Here is a 22,595-nt window from a genome sequence, read left to right as displayed (position 1 = left end):
TTATTCCTGAATAAATCAGAATTTGAGGTGGGTGTGGACAGAGGGCGATAGAGAGCAAGGTAAGGGAGCATGTGCGCTGTGAGAACCAGGGGTGTTCATTTCCATTCATGACTTGATGATAACTCAGGTTTTTTCTTTCTCCACTAGTAACATATTGCATTTGGTCTCTACCACCAAAATGGAAGCGATTCCACCTCTACCTGAGACCAGAAAGTCCTGGTCACTTTGCAAGCCTTTCTTGACTGGCCTGAACTACTGCATCAACGGTGCTTACTCCAACGCCAGTTCTACAGACTCTCCTTACTATCCTCTGACTGGAGACACCAGGTCAGATGGGCCTGCCCAGCATTGCTCACCTTTTGCTTTATGATCACTTAGCAGGGCAAAGAAAATATGCTACGTGTTGTAGGCCTGTGTCAACAGCCTTAGGTGTTTACCCCATCCTTTAATTATTGAAAACAGTAGTCCTCTGCCCAACACACCTGAAGGGTGCACAATTCCTACCTAAAATTTGAACCTACCCCTGAGTTTCTCCATAGGTGGGAGGGGAGGGGCAGTGTTGGGAGGTGAGGAGTCATAAGCCCTAAGGGAAGTCTTAGCTCAAACAATGAACAACCAACGAGATTCTATCACACTCCCCCATGCAAACTGCACCCACTGACATTGAGAATCACTCCTTTAAGAACATCTCTTCATACCTGGCACCCCTCTTTCTCCCTTATGCATTAGACAAGGGGATCACAGCACAGATTTCAATTTGCTCCTTTTCGGTGTCCATGTTTCTGAGCCTCCGGACACGTTGGCATGGCCTTTCCTAGAGCCCATTGATGTGTTCAAAGCCCTCGCCATGCTTAAAAGCTCCTTGTCTTCAACTCCCCCCACTCCCACTGCTGGTTCTCAGCTTTGCGGACACAACCAGCTACACCTGCTCTGCTTGTCCAAAAACCTCTGGGAATCCCAGGCTCTGCCATTGCCTTGAGCTCTTGGAGGGACTGAAAGGGATCATGAGGATCATCACTAGTTAAGGGCAAAAAAACGATGTTACAATAAGGACCATATTTTTGTTGCTATTGAAGCTGAGTTGTTTTGGGGACGTTGTCGTGACCATGGAATGCTCTAACGTCACGCACCATATGCACTGTAACATCTTCAGGTTTGAACTGGAACTGAAGCCGACGGGAGAAGTAGAGCAGTATTCTGCCAGCGCAACCTACGAACTCCAGAGAGAGGGCGAAGGCTTGGTGGACACGTTGAAGTTTGTAGCTCAGACAGAAGGCAAGTAACCAGACAAAGAGTCTTCCTCACTGCCCTCCTTCTCAGGTCCAGGATGCACAAGGAGAACAGATTTAATTTAATGCATTTAATAAATTTGTACTGATAAGTGTCAAGCTTGTTCTAAGAGCTGAGGCTAGAACAGGAAACAGGGGAGATAGCCCGTGCCTTCATGGAGTTTACAGTAAGTAACCAAACAAGTAACTATTGGTGCTGAGGAGAAAAATAGAACACAGAGGGGTCCAGAGAATGTCGGAGTAGGGCAGGGAGGAAGGATAGAGGAAGGCAGTGCCATTTGGAATGATAAAGTCTCACTGGTAAAGGGAACATAAAAGAGATACCTGAGGGAGGTAAGGGAATAAGCCAAATGAAAGGAGTGTTACAGGCTAAGGGGCCAGGAGGTGCAAAGGCCGTGAGGCAGATGCATGGCTGCCATGTTTGAGAGAAAGGGAGAAAGCCAGCATAGCTGAAGCAGAGATATCAGGGAGGTAACTGGTAGAAGAGGAGGTCATAAAGATAGGGGCCAGTGGGGAAAGAACAGTCTTGTAGGCCGCGGGAAGGACATTGGCTTTTATTAAGTGACATAAGAAGCCACTGGAGAGTTTTCACGATTTGGTTTATGCTCGTGTTCAGGAAAGACTTTAAGGGCACAAAGGCAGAGAAACTAGTATGTAGGCTGTGGCAATAGTCTAGGTCAAAGCTGGTGGTGCTTTGGATTAGAGTGGAGCTGAGAACGTCTGAGATATGGTCAGATTCTGGCCATATTTTGAAGGTTAGGCTGACAAGATCTGTTGCTAGAGTGTGTGTTGAGGGTAAGAGATAAAGGGAATCAGAATAACTCTAAGATTGTGGGCCTATGCAACTAAAGAATGGAGATGCCATTTACTGGGGTGGAAAAGGCTACTAGACGAGCAGGTTTTAGGGGATGGGACAAACTTAAATGTTCACTTCGGAAGATATTTTTGTGTAGGAATAGTATGTCACCATATTAAATTAGAAAAACAAGACCCAATGGAGAAAGGGGGTGTTGTGTGCTAAAAAACAAAACAAAAAACAAATGTCATGTAACAATTTTACAAAAGATATAAAATGGGTAAGCCTATGAATTGAAGGAAACATGGGAATCTTGTTATAAAGAAAGGAGTCAGGGAGAGGGGAAGGCAGGGCAGCAGGGATGGCCAAGAACCAGGAAGTGTGACTAGGTGGAGAGTCATATAGAGATGTCATAGCTGCCTCACACAGAAGGACCTCAAGCCCTTACTGTTCCCTGGACATGCCAAGTGTTTCCCACAGCAGGACCTTCGCGTTTCTAGTTCCCTCTGCCTGGAATGCTCTCCCCACAGAACGTAGCATGTCTCAGCCCTTCTCCTCATTCAAGTCTCCGTCCACATATCCCCTTATGAGAGAAAACTTCTCTGACCACCACACATGAAATAGCACCTCTTCTAGCCCTTTCTAACTTTTATTGTCTTACCCAGTTGTACTTTTCTTCGTAACATTTATTACCATCTGACATAAGTAATTTACCTGTTTATTGTCTGTACACGCCCACTAGAATGTAAGCTCCACGAGAGCATGGACTCCCCTGTGTCAAGAGCAGTGCCTAGCACATGACAGGCAATCAATCAATATTTGCAGATTGAGCAAATGTATGAACACCACTAAGTTAAACATTTAAGGTAAAATCCTGCGCTGTCATGTAAAGCACATTGAGTACTTGGGATTGCTCTGCCTTTTTCGCTTTTCCTACCTAACATAGCTTCTGAATACATGTTTTAATGATCTTGTATGCTCTTTCAGGTGTGAAGCAGACCGAGGCTACTATGGCATTCAGGTATAACCGGCAGAGTATGACGTTGTCCAGTGAAATGCAAATTCCAGATTTTGACGTTGACTTTGGCACAGTCTTCAGAGTCAGTGATGAGTCTTCTAAGGAAGAGAAGTCTTACAAACTCACCCTGGACATTCAAAACAAGAAAATCACTGAAGTCACCCTCATTGGCCACATAAGGTAAGGAAGACTCAGGGTGATCTGACCTGAGCTGCTGACCTTCCTTTTCAGCTTGAAAGCTGACCTGACCAGGGGCTCTCCTGGTCTACAGTCCAAGGGACAGACAGAAGCCTCAACATTTTGACTCTGTGCACATGTCCAACTGGATCTATCTTCCTGTCTTTCACTAGGCACTTACTATTCATCAGGCACTGTGCTGACTGCTTTAAAGAAACTATCTCAGTACTTATAATAAACGGAGTTACCCTGTTTTCTAGATGAGGATATGGTAGCTCAGTGGGGTTAAGTAATTTGGCCAAGGTAATAGAGCAATCAATGGTACAGCAGCATTCAAACAGTTTTCAAAAAACTTCTTTCTCCCATACCTCCCTGGAAAATCCTGAATTTGTGCTGAAATTGGCTGTCCAAGTTAATGAGTTCAATCTCTGGTCATTTCTCCGAGCCATTCATGTATCTCACTTTCATCACCACAAGTCCAGCTTCTAACTGTTTAATCCTGTGTCTCTCCTTGGAATGGACACAGTCATTGATGTCAATTGATTTTCTTTTCAATAGTGGCAGCAGAAATGAAGAAGGCAAAATAAAAGGGGTTATTTCCATACCCCGTTTGCAAGCAGAAGCCAGAAGTGAGATCCTCACCCAGTGGTCAACCACAAAACTGCTCCTCCAGATGGACTCATCTGCTACAGCTTACGGCTCAACAATTTCCAGGAAGGTGGCATGGCGTTATGGTATGTGTCTCTTCCCCACATGAGCGCTTCCAAGAGCTCTCTGTACTTGAGTGCGGTGTTGAGAGCCATTGGTCAGGGGCTGACCTGATACCACTGACAACTATTTCATGTGCGTTTTCAGATGAAGAGAAGATTCAATTTGAATGGAACACGGGCTCCAATGTGGATACCAAAAAAATGGCTTCCAATTTCCCTGTGGACCTCTCTGGTTATCCTAAAAGCTTGCATAAGTATGCCAATAGTCTCTTGGATTACAGAGTTCCTCAAACAGACAAGACTTTCCGTCACATGGGTTCCAAATTAATAGTTGTAAGTACAAATCAGTCAGTCAATAAATACATGGTTACAAGTGCAAATTACATATGCAACCCTGAGTTAGGTGAAAGAGGTGATCCAAAGATGGATAAGGCATGCTCCCTACCCCCAAGGAACTCCTGGGGGAAAAAGAAACGTTCATGCATAGTTGCTCAGTTATACAGACTATATGTGATAACTACCAAATGAATACAACTAAGCAGAAGAGTTTACTATGACTAAGATATCAAAAGAAGCTTCAGGACACTGGCTAGGAATTTCACTATGTTATTATTCCTTTTATAAAATCCAAGAAGAGATCAATCACTGACAACCAAAATTTATAATTTTCTATGATTCAGTTTTAACTTTCAGTGCGTCATCCTGCTTAGTGATTGATCTGTCAAATATGGAGTGCTGCCTAATGTTAATTGTACTTGGAAGCCCATCCATGCCCATTGCTCTGAAAACTTCTATTATTTTGTAGGCAACAAACACATGGCTTCAGAAGGCATCCATGAGAGTTCCTTATGCCCAGAATTTTCAAGATTACCTCAGTGGCCTAAAAGAGTTGAACCTCCAGAAAATGGGCTTGCCAGACTTCCACATCCCAGAAAACCTCTTCTTGAAAAGGTATAAAAAGAAACCAGAAAATTTTTCTAGAACCTTCCAAAGTTAGTGGAAGATTTTACTTAGGATGATGTAGACTCTAGTTTACTTTTTGAAGAGAAATGTTTTAAGCAATATAAGGAGATTAGTAACAGTAGCATAAACACTGTGGCATGTTTGCATCATTAAACATGAAGTCAGACTGTGAACACCAACCCAGCCAGAAAGAACCTAAGAAAGTAATTAGAGATTCTGTTTCATTCACTACACCTGAATTTGAAAGCCATTCAATTTTCCTCCATTATACGTGACTCCCGCCTTTGTTCTGGATCAGAACATACTCATAATTGTTTGTGAAAAATTCAACAGTGTCTAGTGGAATTGTTGACTACAAGTTTGCAGTTGAGCTCTAGCAGCTCAGAGCAGCCATTGAACACTGAGTGAAGGGAGCATTCTGAGAGAATATTTCACGTTAACAATATAGCTTCATCCTGACGGAGAAGTCAGATTCCCAACTAAATGTCTCAGCTTACTTCTGTCATTACAGAAATACACAGTGCTTTACTTTGTTTCATGAAAATGAAAAGGTCAGAGTATGAGCTGTAAAGATGATAGTCTTTTCTAGATAGATTGTTCTCTGTATGCTCTTCAGCGTTAAGGAGACAAGTGGCCTGTGTCACATGGGCCTTTCTATAGTCTATGGCTGAGCAGCAAAGTTTAATAGACCAGATGAGTGTGAAAGAGCTGAAGTGGACAAAGCGCTCATATGGACAAACACACTGAAGATAAGAGAAGAAAGTGGCAACTTCAGAGGATCCAGGAACCTCTTTCTTCACTGTTAGTGCTTCTGGCCAGCAGTCTTCTCTGCTGTATTGAAAAGACAGGCCCATAGGCCTACAAACCAGACAGGGTCTTAGCAAGTGTCCCCCTACTGAATGTGAGGGCCCTGGACAGACCCCTGTTGGAGGGATGTAATGAACAGTTGATTTGCTTACAATTTAAAACTCTGCCATCCTACTTTATTCTTATAAGTTATTATAATACTCCATTGTATGTGCATAGTATTGAAAAGGTTGCAAAGTGCTTTGGGTATTTTTCTCATTTGATATTTAGCTCTGTGAGGTCAGCAGAAAGGGTGTTATCATTCTCACTACAAAGATAACATCCCTGAAACTCAGAGAGGTGAATTCACTAATATAATATTACCCATCAGTGGAAGCTAATACTCTAACCCACACCTGTGTTCTTTCTGCATATCAAGTTGCTTCAATTCAGTTTAGCAAATATATATCAAGTGTCGCCTATATACAAGATACTAGACTAGGTGCAGAGAGAAGGGGGAAAAATGGATAAGGTATAACCCATCCTCCAATGTAGATACAGACAAAGGAGCAAATATGTGCTCATTATATAAGCAGAATTTCAACATGTTCTCTGAGATATGTGTAAGGGATTATGTCACTATAAGAACAAGAGAAATTATCATGGCTTAAATAGGTTGTACAGATAAGGAAGCAGCTCTTAGAAGGGTTTGAATGGAGGTGAGTGTTTGAAAGGTGGAGGTAAAAACAGAGGGATGCAGGCATAGGGAGCAGCATGAGGAAAAGTAAGAATGGGTTTGGGAATGGGGCACACACACACTATTGTTTGGAAAGCCAGATGGCAGAGAACTTTGAGTTCTTGGTGTCTGATTATGGGGGCATCGTCTTTGTTATTCCTTTTAGTGATGGCCGGATCAGATACACCTTGAACAAGAACAGTGTGAAAATTGAGATTCCTTTGCCTTTCGGTGGCAAATCCTCCAAAGATCTAAAGATGTTGAAGACTATTCGGATACCAGCCCTCAACTTCAAGTCTGTGGGATTCCACCTGCCACCTCAAGAGTTCCAAGTCCCCACTTTTACCATTCCCAAGGTGTACGAACTGCGGGTGCCTCTCTTGGGGGTTCTAGATGTCTCCACAAATATCTACAGCAATCTGTACAACTGGTCCGCGTCCTACACTGGCGGCAACACCAGCACAGACCACTTGAGCCTTCAGGCTCGGTACCACATGAAGGCTGACTCTGTGTTCAACGTGCTCTCTTACAGTGTGCAAGGTAAGCCATGCTTCGTTAGAGGATACTCAGGGCTAGTTCATTGCAGGCTCTGACGGGACAGCCTCCTCTCGGGAGGAAAAAACTTGGGCTTCCTTAGAGATATTTTCCTTCTTACTTGGAACCCTATTCATTCATTCATTCATTCATTCATTCATTCACTTGTTCAACTAACAGAAATATTTATTAAACATATAATATATACCAAGTATGCTACTAGGCAGTAACAAAGAAAACAGACAGATAAACTGGAAATTATAATTCAGTGTAACAGGTGCTATGATAGGGTATAGAGTATAAATACAAGGTACAGTCAAAGCATTTGTTAAGGGAACCCAGTGAGGTCTGTAGTGGTCAGGAAAGTATTCCTGCGGGAATATCTCTTGCTATCAGATTTTATGCTTGTGTTAGAGATGGAGGAAAAGGTTGCACAATTGACCCAGATCAATGTTACCTTATTATTGAAAGTCTTACAACATAGAAATTGTTCTGGAAATTTATTGCCTAATTTAACCAATGTGTTTTCATTTTTACGTTAGGATCTGGAGAAACAACATATGACTACAAGAATACGTTCACATTATCATGTGATGGGTCTCTATACCACAAATTTCTGGATTCAAATGTCAAATTCAGTCATGTACAAAACATTGGAAACAATCCAGCCTCAAAAAGTTTGCTGACATTCAATTCATCTAGTGAATGGGGACCACAGATGTCTGCTTCAGTACATTTGGACTCAAAAAAGAAAGAGCATTTGTATATCAAGGAAGCCAAGATTGACGGGCAGTTCAGAGTCTCTTCATTCTATGCTAAAGGTGCATATGGCCTGTCTTATCAGAAGGACCCTACCACCGGCCAGCTAAACGGAGAGTCCAAGCTGAGGTTTAACTCCACCTACCTGCAGGGCACCAACCAGATAACGGGAAGATACGAAGATGGAACTTTCTCCCTCTCCTCCACCTCAGATTTACAAGGTGGCACCATGAAAAATACTGCTTCCCTAAAATATGAGAACCACGAGCTGACTCTGAAATCTGACACCAATGGGAAGTACGAGGACTTTGCCACTTCTAACAAAGTAGATCTGACCTTCTCTAAGCAAAGTGCACTGCTCCGTTCTGAATATCAGGCTGATTATAAATCATTGAGGTTCTTCACCCTGCTTTCTGGATCACTGAATTCCCACGGTCTTGAATTAAATGCTGACATCTTGGGCACTGACAAAGTTAACACTGGTGCTCACAAAGCAACACTACAGATTACCCAAGATGGATTGTCTACCAGTGCAACCACCAGCCTCAAGTACAGCCCCCTGCTGTTGGAGAATGAACTGCATGCAGCGCTCGGCCTCTCTGGGGCATCTATGAAATTAACAACAAACGGCCGCTTCAAGGAAAACAATGCAAAATTCAATCTCGATGGAAAAGCTGCCCTCACAGAGGTATCACTGGGAAGTGTTTATCAGGCCATGATTCTGGGTGTCGACAGCAAAAATATTTTCAATTTCAAAATCAACCAGGAGGGACTCAAGCTTTCACATGACATGATGGGCTCCTATGAGGAGATGAAACTTGACTACACGAACAATCTGAACATTGCAGGTTTAGCACTGGACTTCTCTTCAAAACTTGACAACATTTATAGTTCTGACAAGTTTTATAAGCAAACTTTTAATTTACAGCTACAGCCCTATTCTCTTGTGACTACTTTAAACAATGACCTGAAATTCAGTGCTCTGGATCTGACTAACCATGGGAAGTTACGGCTAGAACCCCTCAAGCTGAATGTGGGTGGGAACATAAAAGGAGCCTACCAAAATAATGAAATCAAACACATCTACACCATCTCTTACGCAGACTTATCCGCAAGTTATAAAGCAGACACTCTCGCTAAGATGCAGGATGCAGAGTTTACCCATCGGCTCAACGCAAACATCGCTGGGTTAGCTTCAGCCGTTGACATTAGTACAAATTACAATTCGGACTCACTGCATTTCAGCAACGTTTTCCACTCTGTAATGGCCCCGTTTTCAATGACCATCGATACCCATACAAATGGCAATGGGAAACTGGTTCTCTGGGGAGAACACACTGGGCAGCTGTACAGCAAATTCCTATTGAAAGCGGAACCTCTGGCCCTTACGTTCTCTCATGATTACAAAGGATCCACAAGTCACCTTCTCAAGTCCAGAAGGAGCATCAGTTCTGCTCTTGATCACAAAGCCAGTGTCCTGCTCACTCCAGCTGAGCAGACAAGCACCTGGAAACTCAAGACCCAGTTGAACAAAAATGAATACAGCCATGACTTCGATGCTTACAACACAAAAGACAAAGTTGGCATGGAGCTTAGTGGACGAGCCCTGGCTGACCTCACCATGCTAGACACCACGATTAAAGTGCCACTTATACTCAGTGAGCCTGTCAATGTAATTGATGCTTTGGAGATAAGGGACATTATTGACCAGCCCCAGGGATTCACCATTGTTGCTTCTGTAAAATATGATAAGAACCAAGATGTTCACACCATCAACCTCCCCTTCTTGAACATTCTGCCGGAATATTTTGAGAAGACCCGAGTAGTAATGGTAACTGCACTGGAAACCATACAGAGAGAATTGAAACGCATCGACATTGATCAGTTCGTGGGGAAATACAGAGCAGCCTTGGACAAACTCTCACAGCAAGTTAATGACTATCTGAATGACTTCAATTGGGAGAGACAAGTTTCAAGTGCCAAGGAGAAACTAACTGCTTTCACAAAAAATTATGGAATTACAGAAAATGATATAAAAATTCAATTGGACAATTTCAAAATCAACCTTAATGAAAAACTATCTCAACTACAAACATATGTGATACAATTTGATCAGTATATTAAAGATAATTATGATTTGCATGATTTTAAAACAGCTATTGCTAAGATTGTTGATCGAATCATTGAAAAATTGAAAATTCTTGATGAACGTTATCATATCAGTGTAAATTTAGTAAAAACAATCCATGAGCTATATTTGTTTATTGAAAAGATTGATTTTAACAAAATCGGAAGTAGTACTGCATCTTGGATGCAAAATATGGATACTAAGTATCAAATCAGAATCCAGATACAAGAAAAATTGCAACATCTCAAGACACAGATTCAGACTATTGACATCCAGCACCTTGCAGAAAAGTTAAAACAACAGGTTGAAGCTATTGATGTCAGAGTGTTTTTAGATCAGTTGAGAACGACAATTCCGTTTCAAAAAATAAAGGAAATGATTGAGCATGTGAAAAACTATGTTAGCAATCTTATTGAAAATTTTGAAGTAACTGAGAAAATCAATGCTTTCAGAGACATGGTTCTCAAGTTAATTAAGATGTATAAAACAGACCAACACTTCCAGATTTTAATGGATAAATCAGCACAGTTGGCCCACCAATATAAGCTAAAGGAGACTGTTCAGAAGTTAAGCAATGTCCTACAACAAGTTGGGATAAAAGATCACTTTGAGAAATTGGTTGGGTTTATTGATAATGCTGTTGAGCAGCTTAAGGCATTGTCTTTTAAAAACTTCATTGAAGAAGTAAACAGATTCCTTGACCTGTTGGTAAAGAAATTAAAGTCATTTGATTACCATCAGTTTGTAGATGAAACCAATAAAAAAATTCATGAGGTGACTAAGAGAATCAATGGTGAAATCCAGGCTCTGGACCTTCCACAGAAAGCTAAAGCACTAAAATTGTTTGTAGAGGACATCAAAGCTGTGGTCTCAGTCCATCTGGAAACTCTAAAAGACACCAAGATCACCTTATTCATAGATTGGTTACAGGAGGCTTTAAATTCGACACATTTAATTTACATGAAAGTCAAATTCCAAGAGACCCTAGAATCTATACGAGACCAAATGTATCAAATGGACCTTCAGCAGGAAGTTCAGAAATACCTGTCCTTGGTTGGCCAAGTTTACAACACACTTGTCACTTACATTTCTGACTGGTGGAGACTTGCTGCTAAGAACCTTACTGACTTTGCAGAACAGTATTCTCTCCAAGACTGGGCTGAAAACCTGAAAGTCTTGGTAGAACAAGGGTTCACTGTCCCTGAAATCCAGACCATCTTCGGGACCATGCCTGCCTTTGAAGTCAGTCTCCGTGCCCTTCAGGAAGCTGCATATCAGACTCCCAGCTTCATAGTCCCCCTGACAGATCTGAAGATTCCATCAGTTCAAATAAACTTCAAAAAGTTGAAAGATATAAAAATCCCATCCAGCTTTTCCACGCCAGAATTTACTGTCCTCAACACCTTCCACGTTCCTTCCATTACAATTGACTTGGCAGAAATAAAAGCAAAGGTCATCAGAATCATTGACCAAATACTGACCAGTGAGCTGCAATGGCCAGTTCCAGAACTATACCTGAGGGACCTGAAGGGGGTGGACACCATTCTTGCTAGAATCACCCTGCCAGACTTCCATGTACCAGAAATCACAATTCCAGAATTTATGATCCCACATCTTGATCTTAAAGATTTTCAAGTTCCTGACCTTCAAATACCAGAATTCCAGCTTCCCAGTATCTCAGACACCATCAAAGTACCTGCTTTGGGCAAGCTGTACGGTGTTTTGAAAATCCAGTCTCCCCTTTTCATATTAGATGCGAATGCTGACATTCAGAATGTCACTACACCTGAGAACAATGCAGAAATCATGGCTTCCATCACTGCCAAAGGAGACTCCAAATTAGAAGTCCTCAAATTTGATTTTCAAGCAAATGCACAGCTCTCAAACCCTGAGATTAATCCACTGTTTCTGAAGGAATCAATGAGTTTCTCTAGCAAGTACGTGAAAATAGAGCGTAAGGTTGAAGTGCTATCTTTGGGAAATACTATTGAGGCAAAATCAAACACAGTGGCAGGTATACACACAGAAAAAAATACATTGGAGCTCAGTAATGGTGTGCTCATCAAGATAAACGATCAGCTTACCCTGGACAGCAACACAAAGTACTTCCACAAATTGAACGTCCCCAAACTGGACTTCTCCAGTCAGGCTGACCTGCACAATGAGATCAAGGCCCTGGTGGAAAATGGACACAGAACATGGACTTCTTCTGGGAGAGGGTCATGGAAGTGGGCCTGCCCCAAATTCTCAGATGAGGGAACACATGAGTCACAGATTAGCTTCTCTATGAAAGGACCCGACACTTCCTTCAGAATGTCTAATAAGATTAATAGCAAACACCTAAGAGTAAACCAAGCCTTGGTTTCTGAATCTGACTTCCTCGACTTTGCTAAATTTGAAATCCAGTCACAAGTTGAATCTCAGTACGTGGGCCACAGTGTTCTAACTGCTAAAGGCACAGCACTGCTTGGAGAAAGGAAGGTAGAGCTCACTGGCAACCATGATGCTCATTTAAATGGAAAAGTTAGTGGAACTCTGAAAAATTCGCTTTTCTTTTCAGCACAGCCATTTGAAATTACTGCATCCACAAACAATGAAGGGAATTTGAAAGTTAGTTTTCCATTAAAATTGACAGGGAAAATAGACTTCCTGAATAATTATGCACTGTTTCTGAGTCCGAATGCCCAGCAAGCAGGTTGGCAAGCAGGTGCCAGGTTCAATCAATACAAGTACAATCATAATTTCTCTGCTGGAAACAATGAGAACAGCATCGAGGCCCACGTAGGAATAAATGGAGAAGCCAACCTGGATTTCTTAAACATTCCTTTAACAATTCCTAAACTGACTCTACCTTACACAAGACTCACAATTCCACAGGTGAAAGATTTCTCCTTATGGGAAAGAACAGGCTTGAAGGAGTTCTTGAAAACCACAAAGCAATCATTTGATTTTAGTGTAAAGGCTCAGTATAAGAAAAACAAAGACAAACATTCCATCTCAATTCCTGTGGATGCGTTTTATGCGTTTATCAATCAGAACATCAATTCCTTCAACAGGCGTGTTGAGAAAGTCAGAAGCAAGACATTAGATTTGTTTACCAAATCCTATAATAAGGCAAAGATTACATTTGATAAGTACAAAGTTGAACAATCCCTTAACAACCAACCCAGGATCTTTCAGATTCCTGGATACACTATTCCAGTCGTCAATGCTGAAGTGTCTCCATTCACAGTAGAGATGTTTGCTTTCGGCTATGTGTTCCCCAAAGAGATCCGCACCCCCAGCTTCACCACCCCAGGTTCTGGTGTCATTGTGCCCTCATATACCTTAACCATACCATTCCTCGAGCTGCCAGCTCTTCAAATCCCTGGGGATTTTCTCAAGTTTTCTCTTCCAGAATTTAACAAATTGAGTAACCCAAGCAATATTTTAATTCCAGCCATGGGCAATGTTACCTATGATTTTTCCTTTAAATCAAGTGTCATCACACTGAATACCAATGTTGGACTTTACAACCAATCAGATATCGTTGCTCATTTCCTCACTTCCTCTTCTTCTGTCATTGACACACTGCAGTACAAGTTAGAGGGCACCTCAAGCTTGACGAGGAAAAGGGGGTTGAAGTTGGCCACAGCTTTGTCTCTGAATAACAGATTTGTGGAAGGCCATCATGACAGTACCATTAGCTTCACGAAGAAAAACATGGATGCTTCAGTGACAACAAGTGCGAAAGTCCAAATTCCAATTCTGAAAATGGATTTCAAGCAAGAACTTACTGGAAATACCAAGTCAAAACCAACTATCTCTTCATCCATTGAATTGAAGTATGATTTCAATTCCACCAAGCTGCACTCTGCTGCTACAGGGACAGTTGACCACAAGCTGAGCTTAGAAAGCCTCACTTCTTACTTTTCCATGGAGTCATCTAACAAAGGAGATATCAAGGGTTCAGTCCTTTCACAGGAATATTCAGGAACTATTGCCAGTGAGGTCAGCACTTATTTGAATTCCAAGGGTCCTCGGTCTTCAGTGAAGCTGCAAGGGACCTCCAAAGTTGATGGTATCTGGAACCTTGAAGTAAAAGAAAGTCTTGCTGGAGAAGCCACTCTCCAACGCATATATGCCATCTGGGAACACAATACAAAAAACCACTTACAGCTAGAGAGACTCATGGTTTCCACATCGGGAGAGCATGAAAGCACAGCCACCCTAGATCTCTCCCCATCGAAAATGTCAGCCCTTGTTCAGGTCCATGCAAGTCAACACAGTTCCCTCCTTGATGTCGGTTACCTTGGCCAGGAACTGTCCCTGAATGCCAACACTGAGAACCAGAAATTCAGCTGGAAAAGTGAGATCAAGGTTCTTACCTCGTCTCTCCAGCATGATGTACAGCTTTCTAATAATCAAGAAGAGGTACGCCTTGACATTGCAGGTTCCTTAGAAGGGCACCTAAGGTTCCTCAGAAATATTGGCCTACCAGTTTATGACAAGAGCATCTGGGACCTCCTAAAGCTGGATGGAACCACCAGTGTTGATAAGAAACAGTATCTTCGTGCTTCAACGGCCCTTGTATACACCAAAAACCCCAATGGCCATATTTTCTCTGTCCCTGTGCAAGCATTGGCTGATAAATTCATTATTCCTGGACTGAAACTAAATAATCTGAATTCAGTTCTTGTCATACCTACATTCCAAATCCCATTTACAGATCTTCAGGTTCCATCCTACACACTTGACTTCAGTGAAATAATAATCTACAAGAAGCTAAGTACTTCACCATTTCCCTTCAATGTACCCGCCCTACCCAAGGTGACATTCCCTGGAGTTGATGTGTTAACAGAGTATTTTGAACCAGAAGACTCCTCAGTTCCCTTTTTTCAGGTAACTGTGCCTAAATCTCAGTTAACTGTGTCCCAGTTCACCTTTCCAAAAAGAATTTCAGTTGGCGCTGCTGTTTTAGATCTAAATGAGGTGGCCAGCATGATTGCAGATTTTGAGTTGCCAGACATCACCATGCCTGAGCGAACTATTGAGATTCCTCCCATTAAGTTCTCTGTACCTGCTGGAATTTCCATCCCTTCCTTTGGAACTCTGACTGCACATGTTGGGGTGGCCTCTCCCCTGTATAATGCTACTTGGAGTGCTGGTTTGAAAAACAAAGTAGATCACATTGAAACGTTCCTGGATTCCACATGCAGCTCCACCATACGGTTCCTGGAATACAACCTAAATGGTAAGGAAATGTCCTGACTCCTCTCATATAAGAATTCTATGTGTTATATATTTTCAGTGAGAGTTGTGAATAAATAATTATGTATTTAGATATGACTAGAGGCCCAATTACTCTCTATTGGAAAATTTAAAAGAAGAGGGGACATACATCTACCCCACATGTAAAAACCATACTGTAGAAAACCTACTGACATTCAAGAGGAATGGGTTCAAAGAAAAGAGACATTTCTGTGATGATTTTAGGACTAATAATATCTCCTTCTAACTAGTTCTGTTTTTTAAAAATGTGGACCGTATGTTTCAAATATATAAGTAAGGCATTTGGTTAGAATAGATTTCTCCCAGTTTTCACAAGGAAAATGTCTGTGTCCTACAGTTAGTAATCAAATGAAAAATCTCTCCTATACAGTTGTGGGAACACACAAGATTGAAAATGCCATGTTAGTCTGTCAGACTAAAGGAACATTTGCGCACCAGGACATCAAAGCAGAATATACAGAAGATGGCAAATATCAAACACTTTGGTATGGGATTTTTATTGAAACGTCATCCTTATCAAGTCACTGTGATTTTTGCCACCTTTGTCCCCTTTTCATGAGGGCTTATCTGCTTTTCTGCTTGCAGGAACTGGGAACGAGAGTCTCGCCTTGATGTCACCAGCCCAACATTTACTGATGTCCACCTGCACTTCCGTGCAGATGAGAATAACTACTCTTACTCTGCAGCCTCCCCAGCCATAGGAACCGTGGCTATGGACTTAGAAAAGAATAAGAATACCGTAAAATGGAACTTGTACTACCGCCCTCAGGTGAGTCGCACGTAATGGGTTACATACCCACCCCATGACAAAGTATTCTCTCTGGGCTTCCTCAGACTAGGTGACACACAAGCAATGAGCAGGGTGAACCTCCTCTCTGATGAACTATTCTCCAGAAAATATCACAACAAGTCTTTTATTGACTTTAATTATTAGATGTACACATGACATCATATTGCCACTGTGACGTTATTACTTTGGGGCAAATCTAGAAAGAGGAAGGTTATGCCTCACCACCTAAGTCACAGGAAAACTCTGCCACATGCTGAGTTTCAGATAGTAGTTTCTGGAATATCTGAGGCTTCAAAAGGCTTCCCCACAATAGAACTGTTAGATGAGATATGCCAGATTTGTCTCATGTATTTTACAAGTTCTTCTAGGGCCACATCAAAGATGCCATTAGATTTAGTAGAGGAAGAGACATTATATGGTTCTACTACTGACGTTTGTCATGGGCTTGGAGAAATGAGTGGCTCGTGGTACTGGTATTCTAGATCTCCGCGGGATGGGCTCTGGACATTTTCCCTTTTTTGCTACTTCTTTTTCTCTGAATTAGTCTTTTCTTTCTTTCTCCCCTTTGTTCTCCTCCTCCTCCTGTTTCTTCCCCTCCCCCTCTGCTCTTCAGTCCTAGGAAGGCCTTAATGTTAAGTGTTACTGTGTAAACGCCATGCATAATTTTATCCTTTCTGAGGCACATGATAAAGAAGAGTTAACACCAGTGGACTTGTTTAACCGTAAGACAAACATGCACTGACACATGAAAGATAAATCTCCCTCAGAATATGCAAGATCCTCTGATCTCGCAACTGCTAATGACATTTTAGTGTCGTATATTATATAATCAGGATCGTTGAAAACATGTCCTCGTCATCCTTTTTTTCTTTTCTGGTTTTAGTCATCTCCAGACAAAAAACTCAACATACTCAAAACTGAGTTGAGGTACCAGGAACCTAGTGAGAGATTTCAGATGCAAGTGAACTGGGAAGAGGAGGCGGTGTCTGCATTGCTAAACTCTCTGAAAGACAATGTGCCCAAGGCAACAGGAGCCCTTTATGACTGTGTCAGCAAGTACCACGAGGAGTACACAGGACTTACTCTGAAAGATGCTTCTTTAAAAGTGACAGGAAGTCTGCAGAACAGCGCTGACCAGGCCTATCAAGCAGCAGTGAGGCAGATTGATAAGGTGAACACGACACTCAGGAGGGTAGCCAGAGGCACCGCTCAAGCCTACCAGCTGTGGAATGACAAGGCCCACGATCTGTACCAGAACCTGTTGGATCAGGAGGGCCAAGTCGATCTCCAGAAAGTTCAAAATAAGGTGCTTGACAGCCTGATAGGAGTAACTGAGGATTGCAAAGTAATAGTCAATCGTCTGATTGGCTTGTTCATCGATTACCTAAAGTCCACCAGATTCCAGCTCCCAGGAAAGGGTGGGACATACACTATAGATGAACTCTGCACTATGGTCCTGAGGGAGGTAGGAAAGGTACTGTCCCAGGTACATTCAAAGATCCATAATGGGTTAGAAACACTGTTTTCCTACTTCCAAGACCTGATGGAGAAATCTGAATTAATCAAGGACCTAAAGATTAAACATCCTTTTGTTTCAAGGAGCCATAAACTAACAGATATAACCTTGGCATATGGGAAACTATTGAAATCTTCATCACAAAAGGTCCAAAATGTATTTAATGACCTCCAGTCTAACAAAACTACAGAAATGCTAGGTGATCTTCAGAGATATTTACAAAATGTTTTCCAAGAGATACAAGGAGAAATGAACCGCTTAAAGGAGAAGAAATTTACTATTCTCATAAATGATATCCAACACAAGATCAACACAACTTTCAATGGTTATATTCAATATGTTTTCAGATTTCTGAATGAAAACCTATACCCTAACTTTAACAAGTTTAATGAACTTGTTCAAAACAAACTTCAGGAAGCTTCTAGTAAGTTAGAGCAGATGCATCAGACTGTAAAGGCCCTTCACAAAGAATATGTGGTTCCAAGTGTGGTCAGCTGGACAGTGAAATTCTATGAACTTCAAGAAAAGATAATCCACCTGATCAAGGTCCTAATAGATGACCTTAAGAACTTCCATTCCAAATACAGTGCCAGAGTTGCTGGTTTTACTTCCCAACTCTCAAGTGAATTTGAACCATTCGTGCAGAATTCTATCCAGAAATATCTCAGCATCCTTGCCGATGCAGATGGAACAAGGAAAGAGAAGATTGTAGAGCTTTCTACCAGTGCTCAGGAAATAATTAAAATCTGGGCCGATCTAATGAAGAAAATCACTTCTGATTGCCACCAGCAGTTCAAATATAAACTACAGGATTTTTCAAACCGACTCTCTGATTACTATGAAAAATTCATTGCTGAGTCCAAAAGATTGATTGACCTGTCCATTCAAAAATACCACATGTTTCTGAGCTACATCATTGAGATCCTACAAACACTGAAATCGGCTGTAGTCAGTGGCATAAGCCCTGACGTAAAGATTGCTCCAGGAGAATTTACTCTCACCTTCTAATTTTCTTAAAGCAATTCTCATTTATTCTTCTACTCCAATTAAGCTTCCACATAGTAAGAGAAAAAAATCAAACTGTATGTTTGAATTTATATAATCATACACGGAGCCAGCCCTGTAGCAGGCAGCTGACTACACGCAGAAGCACATGTGAACTGGACCAGCACTGAAGCTGGCGTCAGAGCTTTGAAGGTCTCTGAACTCTGGGAGACAACATATTTTTGCAAGTTAAAGGAAATCAGGATCTGAGTTATTCTGCTAAACTTGGGGGGAGGGAGAAAAAATAAATGAATTCTTTATTGTGTATTGGACCATTCCTTGTGGCTCATTCGTATTGAAAGATAGTGAAACGAGGGTGTCGATCAAATGTCTGACATTTCAAATCCTCCAGGAGAACGCACCCTGTGTTTTGAGTGATAAAGGGGAAAGACAGAATTTGTGGAGGGAATCATTTTGCCACCTAAAAAAAAGTATTCCAAACTCTGAAGTCAACCAGGCCATCGCCATGGGTTGCCACTAAGGCCTGTCAGCTTTCTTTTTTGAACCATCTGTAGCTGGGTGGTTAAAGGGCCCAGCCCCTTTAGGGGGTTCTCTGAGTTTGCTGAAACAATTATTCCCTTCTGGGAACTCCTCTGAGACAACTCTCTCAGCACTGGTGTGGGCTATTTGTTGACTGACTGACTGACTGACTAGCCATGGCACTGAAGTATTTGTAGGCTTTCTCATAACAGTTTGGAAGGAAGGAGGAATGGGACTGAAAATCCATGAGGCTGACTGGTTTTTTGGAGAGAGACTATCTATATCCTCCAAGGAGGCTGAGCTGCCAGGGCTGCTCAGGGTGGTGGGGAAGCAAAGTGTCTGTGTTCTTTCCTCTACACCTGCTCCCAGGTCTGGCACTGCCCCTGCCCCACCAAGAACTGGCCTCCGCCCTCCTAAACCTCCCCACTCCTGTCATGCCTGCTTGCTGCCTTCCCAGCCTCCACCCAGCCACTTCTACTTCCTCTACCCCAAGATGACTGGGTGTGTATTTTAATGTTACAAACTCAGGCCAGTCCATTTGGTCCATTGTAAAGGTTTTTCCCACTGTCCCTCCTCCTTTCTCTGATGTCTTAGATCACTTCCTCTGCCTGCTTTATTGTCTTGACCTCTGGTCAGGGATCTTAACACCATGAGTGATGGACAATGGAAGGCCCCCTTCACTGACTGGGGCCTGACACTCTGGACTACCTTCTTCCCTTCCCTCTGCATCCTTGCTCCCATGTTATATTCCGTGTTTTTACCAAAACTCCACCTCTTCCTTCCCCTCCGTGGCACCCTGCCTCCGCATTCACAGGTCCCTATGCAGGGCTGACTCTTGCTCTCTAATAGGTATAAACTACCATGTTTCCCTGAAAATAAGACCTAGTCGGACCATCAGCTCTAATGCGTCTTTTGGAGTAAAAATTAATGTAAGACCCAGTATTACTCATATTATATTATATTATATTATATTATATTATATTATATTATATTACATTATATTCTAGACCCAGTCTTACATTATAGTAAATGGTCTTATATTAATAGACCAGGTCTTATATTAATTTTTGCTCCAAAACATGCATTAGAGCTGATGGTCCAGCTACGTCTTATTTTCAGGTAAACATAGTAGGGGGACAGGGTCTCCCTGTAGCACTGTGTATGAGGCAAAGCCAAGGAGCTAGAATGGAAGTTCCGAAGTCCCCGATAATATGGGATAGAATCAGACACACCAGAATCAGACACACCAACTCTCACTCCTCCTTCTCCCAGGGCTGCCCAGCTTTTCCAGGATCCCCATAGGGCCACAAAGTCCTGCGAAACCCGAGTGGGAATCTGGTCTCCCAGGAGTCCTCCATCAGGCCAGCAGGACAGCCAACCATTTCTGAACAGCCTACTCAGAAGAGTCCCCCCACAGCAGTCAATGGGCAGTATCCCGTCTAGTAATTAGAAGACCCTCAGAGGTGGTGTGCAAAATGTAAATTTTTATAGGAAGAAGGGTGGGGCAGAGGAGCAATTAGCAAAAGAAAACAAGGGATTGTTTTCTAGGCTAGGATGTCTTCATTAGGGTGGAAGAGAATGAAAGAGTTTTATCATGTAGATTATCTCTATTTCCTGTGGAGAAGATGGCAAGGGCCCACCCATGTGACAGATTACTTTACTGGTGCTTGACCAGAAAATTTCAAGTTGGCTCATTAAGATTATATTTCTGGGAAAGGTTGAAATTGCAATTAGGTCAGGTATTGTCTAGGTTTGGTATCATGGGCTTTAGCACAAGCAACACCATTCTGAGCCTGTGGTTTTCTTTTTAACAGTACATTTGGTGCATTTTCCTCAGCGAGGCCCCAGACTGACAGGGGGACAGGAGCTGTTTCCTGTCACCTCATTATCACTGACACATACATGAAAGTGAAGTTTCCTTGGGGAGTAAGCTGATCCAGGTTCCACTCTCACATCTAAATTGGAGCCCCTCCTGTCCCCTTGGCTACACACCATGCTTTTTCACCCACCTCCAAGCTTTGCTTACTCCCTTTCCTGTGCCTGGAACACCTGCCCCCGACTCTCTGTGGAATATTCAGGGTCCTCTCAAGTCCCACCTCTTCCAGGAAGCCTTCCAAGACCTGCCAGCCCTCTCCTGAGCTCCGTCAGCCTTAACCATCTGTCTGCCCACAGTGAAGTACCACTGTTCTCCATCAGGTCTGATATTCCCTCCGTGCCTGACCAAGCTGGTCACATGACAGCACCTCAGCACTGCCAGCCTGGGTCATCTGGTCTGTGGGCCCTCTCCCCGGAGTGGTGAAGAGGATCCCTGCCCCCTCAGCCCCTGTGAGCACAGGATTTGGTCGTGCCCTACTTCAGGCCAGCCAGTCATTTCTTTGAGGTAGAAAGGGCAGTTTGGAGCGAAATGAGACTGGACTTGAGGAGCATGGTGACCAGGTTTGAGTCCCAGCTCTGTCCGTCATATGGTGGACCTAAATCTGCGAAGTCACATAATCTCCCTGAGCCTCAAATTCTTCACATGGTAAAATAACTTCCTCACAGCAGCACGGAAACACCTGGTGGCAGCTGAAGGCATTGCACACTCAGCCTTGAGCACTGCCTGGCACACAGTGACGCTCAGTCAAGGTGAGGATGGAGCATGGTCAGGACTCCAGGCTTCCCCAGAGCGGTGACCCTGCCCCTGCCCAGCTCTGACTCAAGAACCAGCCTGGTCCACCTGCCTGTCCAGCACCGGCCAGCTCTCTGCCCTAGCTTGATTCTTGCAGAAACTTTCTCTTGTTGGACAGAACACACACTTCCTGTCAGCTTTTTATTTCTGTGAGGGCTTGCTTACAAGCAGGGCATTCTGTTCTTGGAATTTCTTGTTAAAATATTTCATTTAATTAAGTTTTTACAACCAGCTCTGCTTTGTGTCTGTCAGAAGGTAGACACAGCTCTCTGGGAGGCCAGGTCACAGAGACTCTGGGGAGGGCCAAACCCAGGCCCGGGGGCCATGTCCCTAGGTATCAAGCATTCTTTGCAGCCACGAGGTCTGGGAGTGTCCATGGGTGGACCTCCACAACACGCCCCACTAGAGGCCTCGGTGCCAACGGTAAGGTAGTCTGAGCCCTCTCGGGTGGAAATCTCTCTCGGGCCAGTAACAGCACACAGTCCAGAGCAAATATGCTGTGGGTGATCACAGCCACCTCTTAGCACCCCCACACTCCATTCAAGACCCACGCCTGTTCCCTTCCTTCCCAGGACCCCTCCTGAGCCCACCCCTCTGGCCTCTTCAAGCCTTGCTCTATCCCTTCTCCCCTGGGGGCCCTCCCCAAGGCCCTTGGTCAGAGCTGCCTCCCTTCCCCACCCACACCCCACATGGTGACTGTATGCCTGCCTGACCTGGCCTTTTATCCTCCCTCTCATCCCCAAGCAGTGGGTACGCCCAGGCCACAGCTGGGTGCAGCTTGTCTCCTGATCCAGCCCCAGGGCAGGGCCTTGGTGAGGAGGCCTGGGGAGGAACTTAATGGAATGTGTTCTTCCTTCTCCCCACGGCCACAAGACAGGAATTTGTGGTCAACAATGTGGCAGAAGGTGCTGTTCTTCCACACTCGTGTTT

At 43.1% G+C, this 22,595-nt stretch overlaps 1 protein-coding gene across 1 annotated transcript in view; it reads left to right on the top strand.

The window, feature by feature from the left end:
• The window catches only part of APOB (apolipoprotein B), a 38,237-nt gene extending 19,455 nt beyond the window's left edge, over positions 1 to 18,782 (top strand). Inside the window, exons 19-29 of the mRNA XM_019756811.2 lie at positions 148 to 327; positions 1,154 to 1,275; positions 3,073 to 3,283; positions 3,839 to 4,014; positions 4,136 to 4,323; positions 4,796 to 4,941; positions 6,642 to 7,015; positions 7,552 to 15,129; positions 15,538 to 15,652; positions 15,753 to 15,936; positions 16,841 to 18,782. Of these exons, the coding sequence (XP_019612370.2) occupies positions 148 to 327; positions 1,154 to 1,275; positions 3,073 to 3,283; positions 3,839 to 4,014; positions 4,136 to 4,323; positions 4,796 to 4,941; positions 6,642 to 7,015; positions 7,552 to 15,129; positions 15,538 to 15,652; positions 15,753 to 15,936; positions 16,841 to 18,481 (10,915 nt within the window). The 3' untranslated portion in view covers positions 18,482 to 18,782. The remainder of the gene's footprint in view (positions 1 to 147; positions 328 to 1,153; positions 1,276 to 3,072; positions 3,284 to 3,838; positions 4,015 to 4,135; positions 4,324 to 4,795; positions 4,942 to 6,641; positions 7,016 to 7,551; positions 15,130 to 15,537; positions 15,653 to 15,752; positions 15,937 to 16,840) is intronic.
• The last annotated feature ends 3,813 nt before the right edge of the window (positions 18,783 to 22,595 follow it).

This window comes from Rhinolophus sinicus, linkage group LG05 (genome assembly GCF_036562045.2).
Source record: "Rhinolophus sinicus isolate RSC01 linkage group LG05, ASM3656204v1, whole genome shotgun sequence".
NCBI lineage: Eukaryota > Metazoa > Chordata > Mammalia > Chiroptera > Rhinolophidae > Rhinolophus > Rhinolophus sinicus.
The sequence above is the reverse complement of the archived record's forward strand: the minus strand, read 5'-3'. Positions and strand labels throughout refer to the sequence as shown.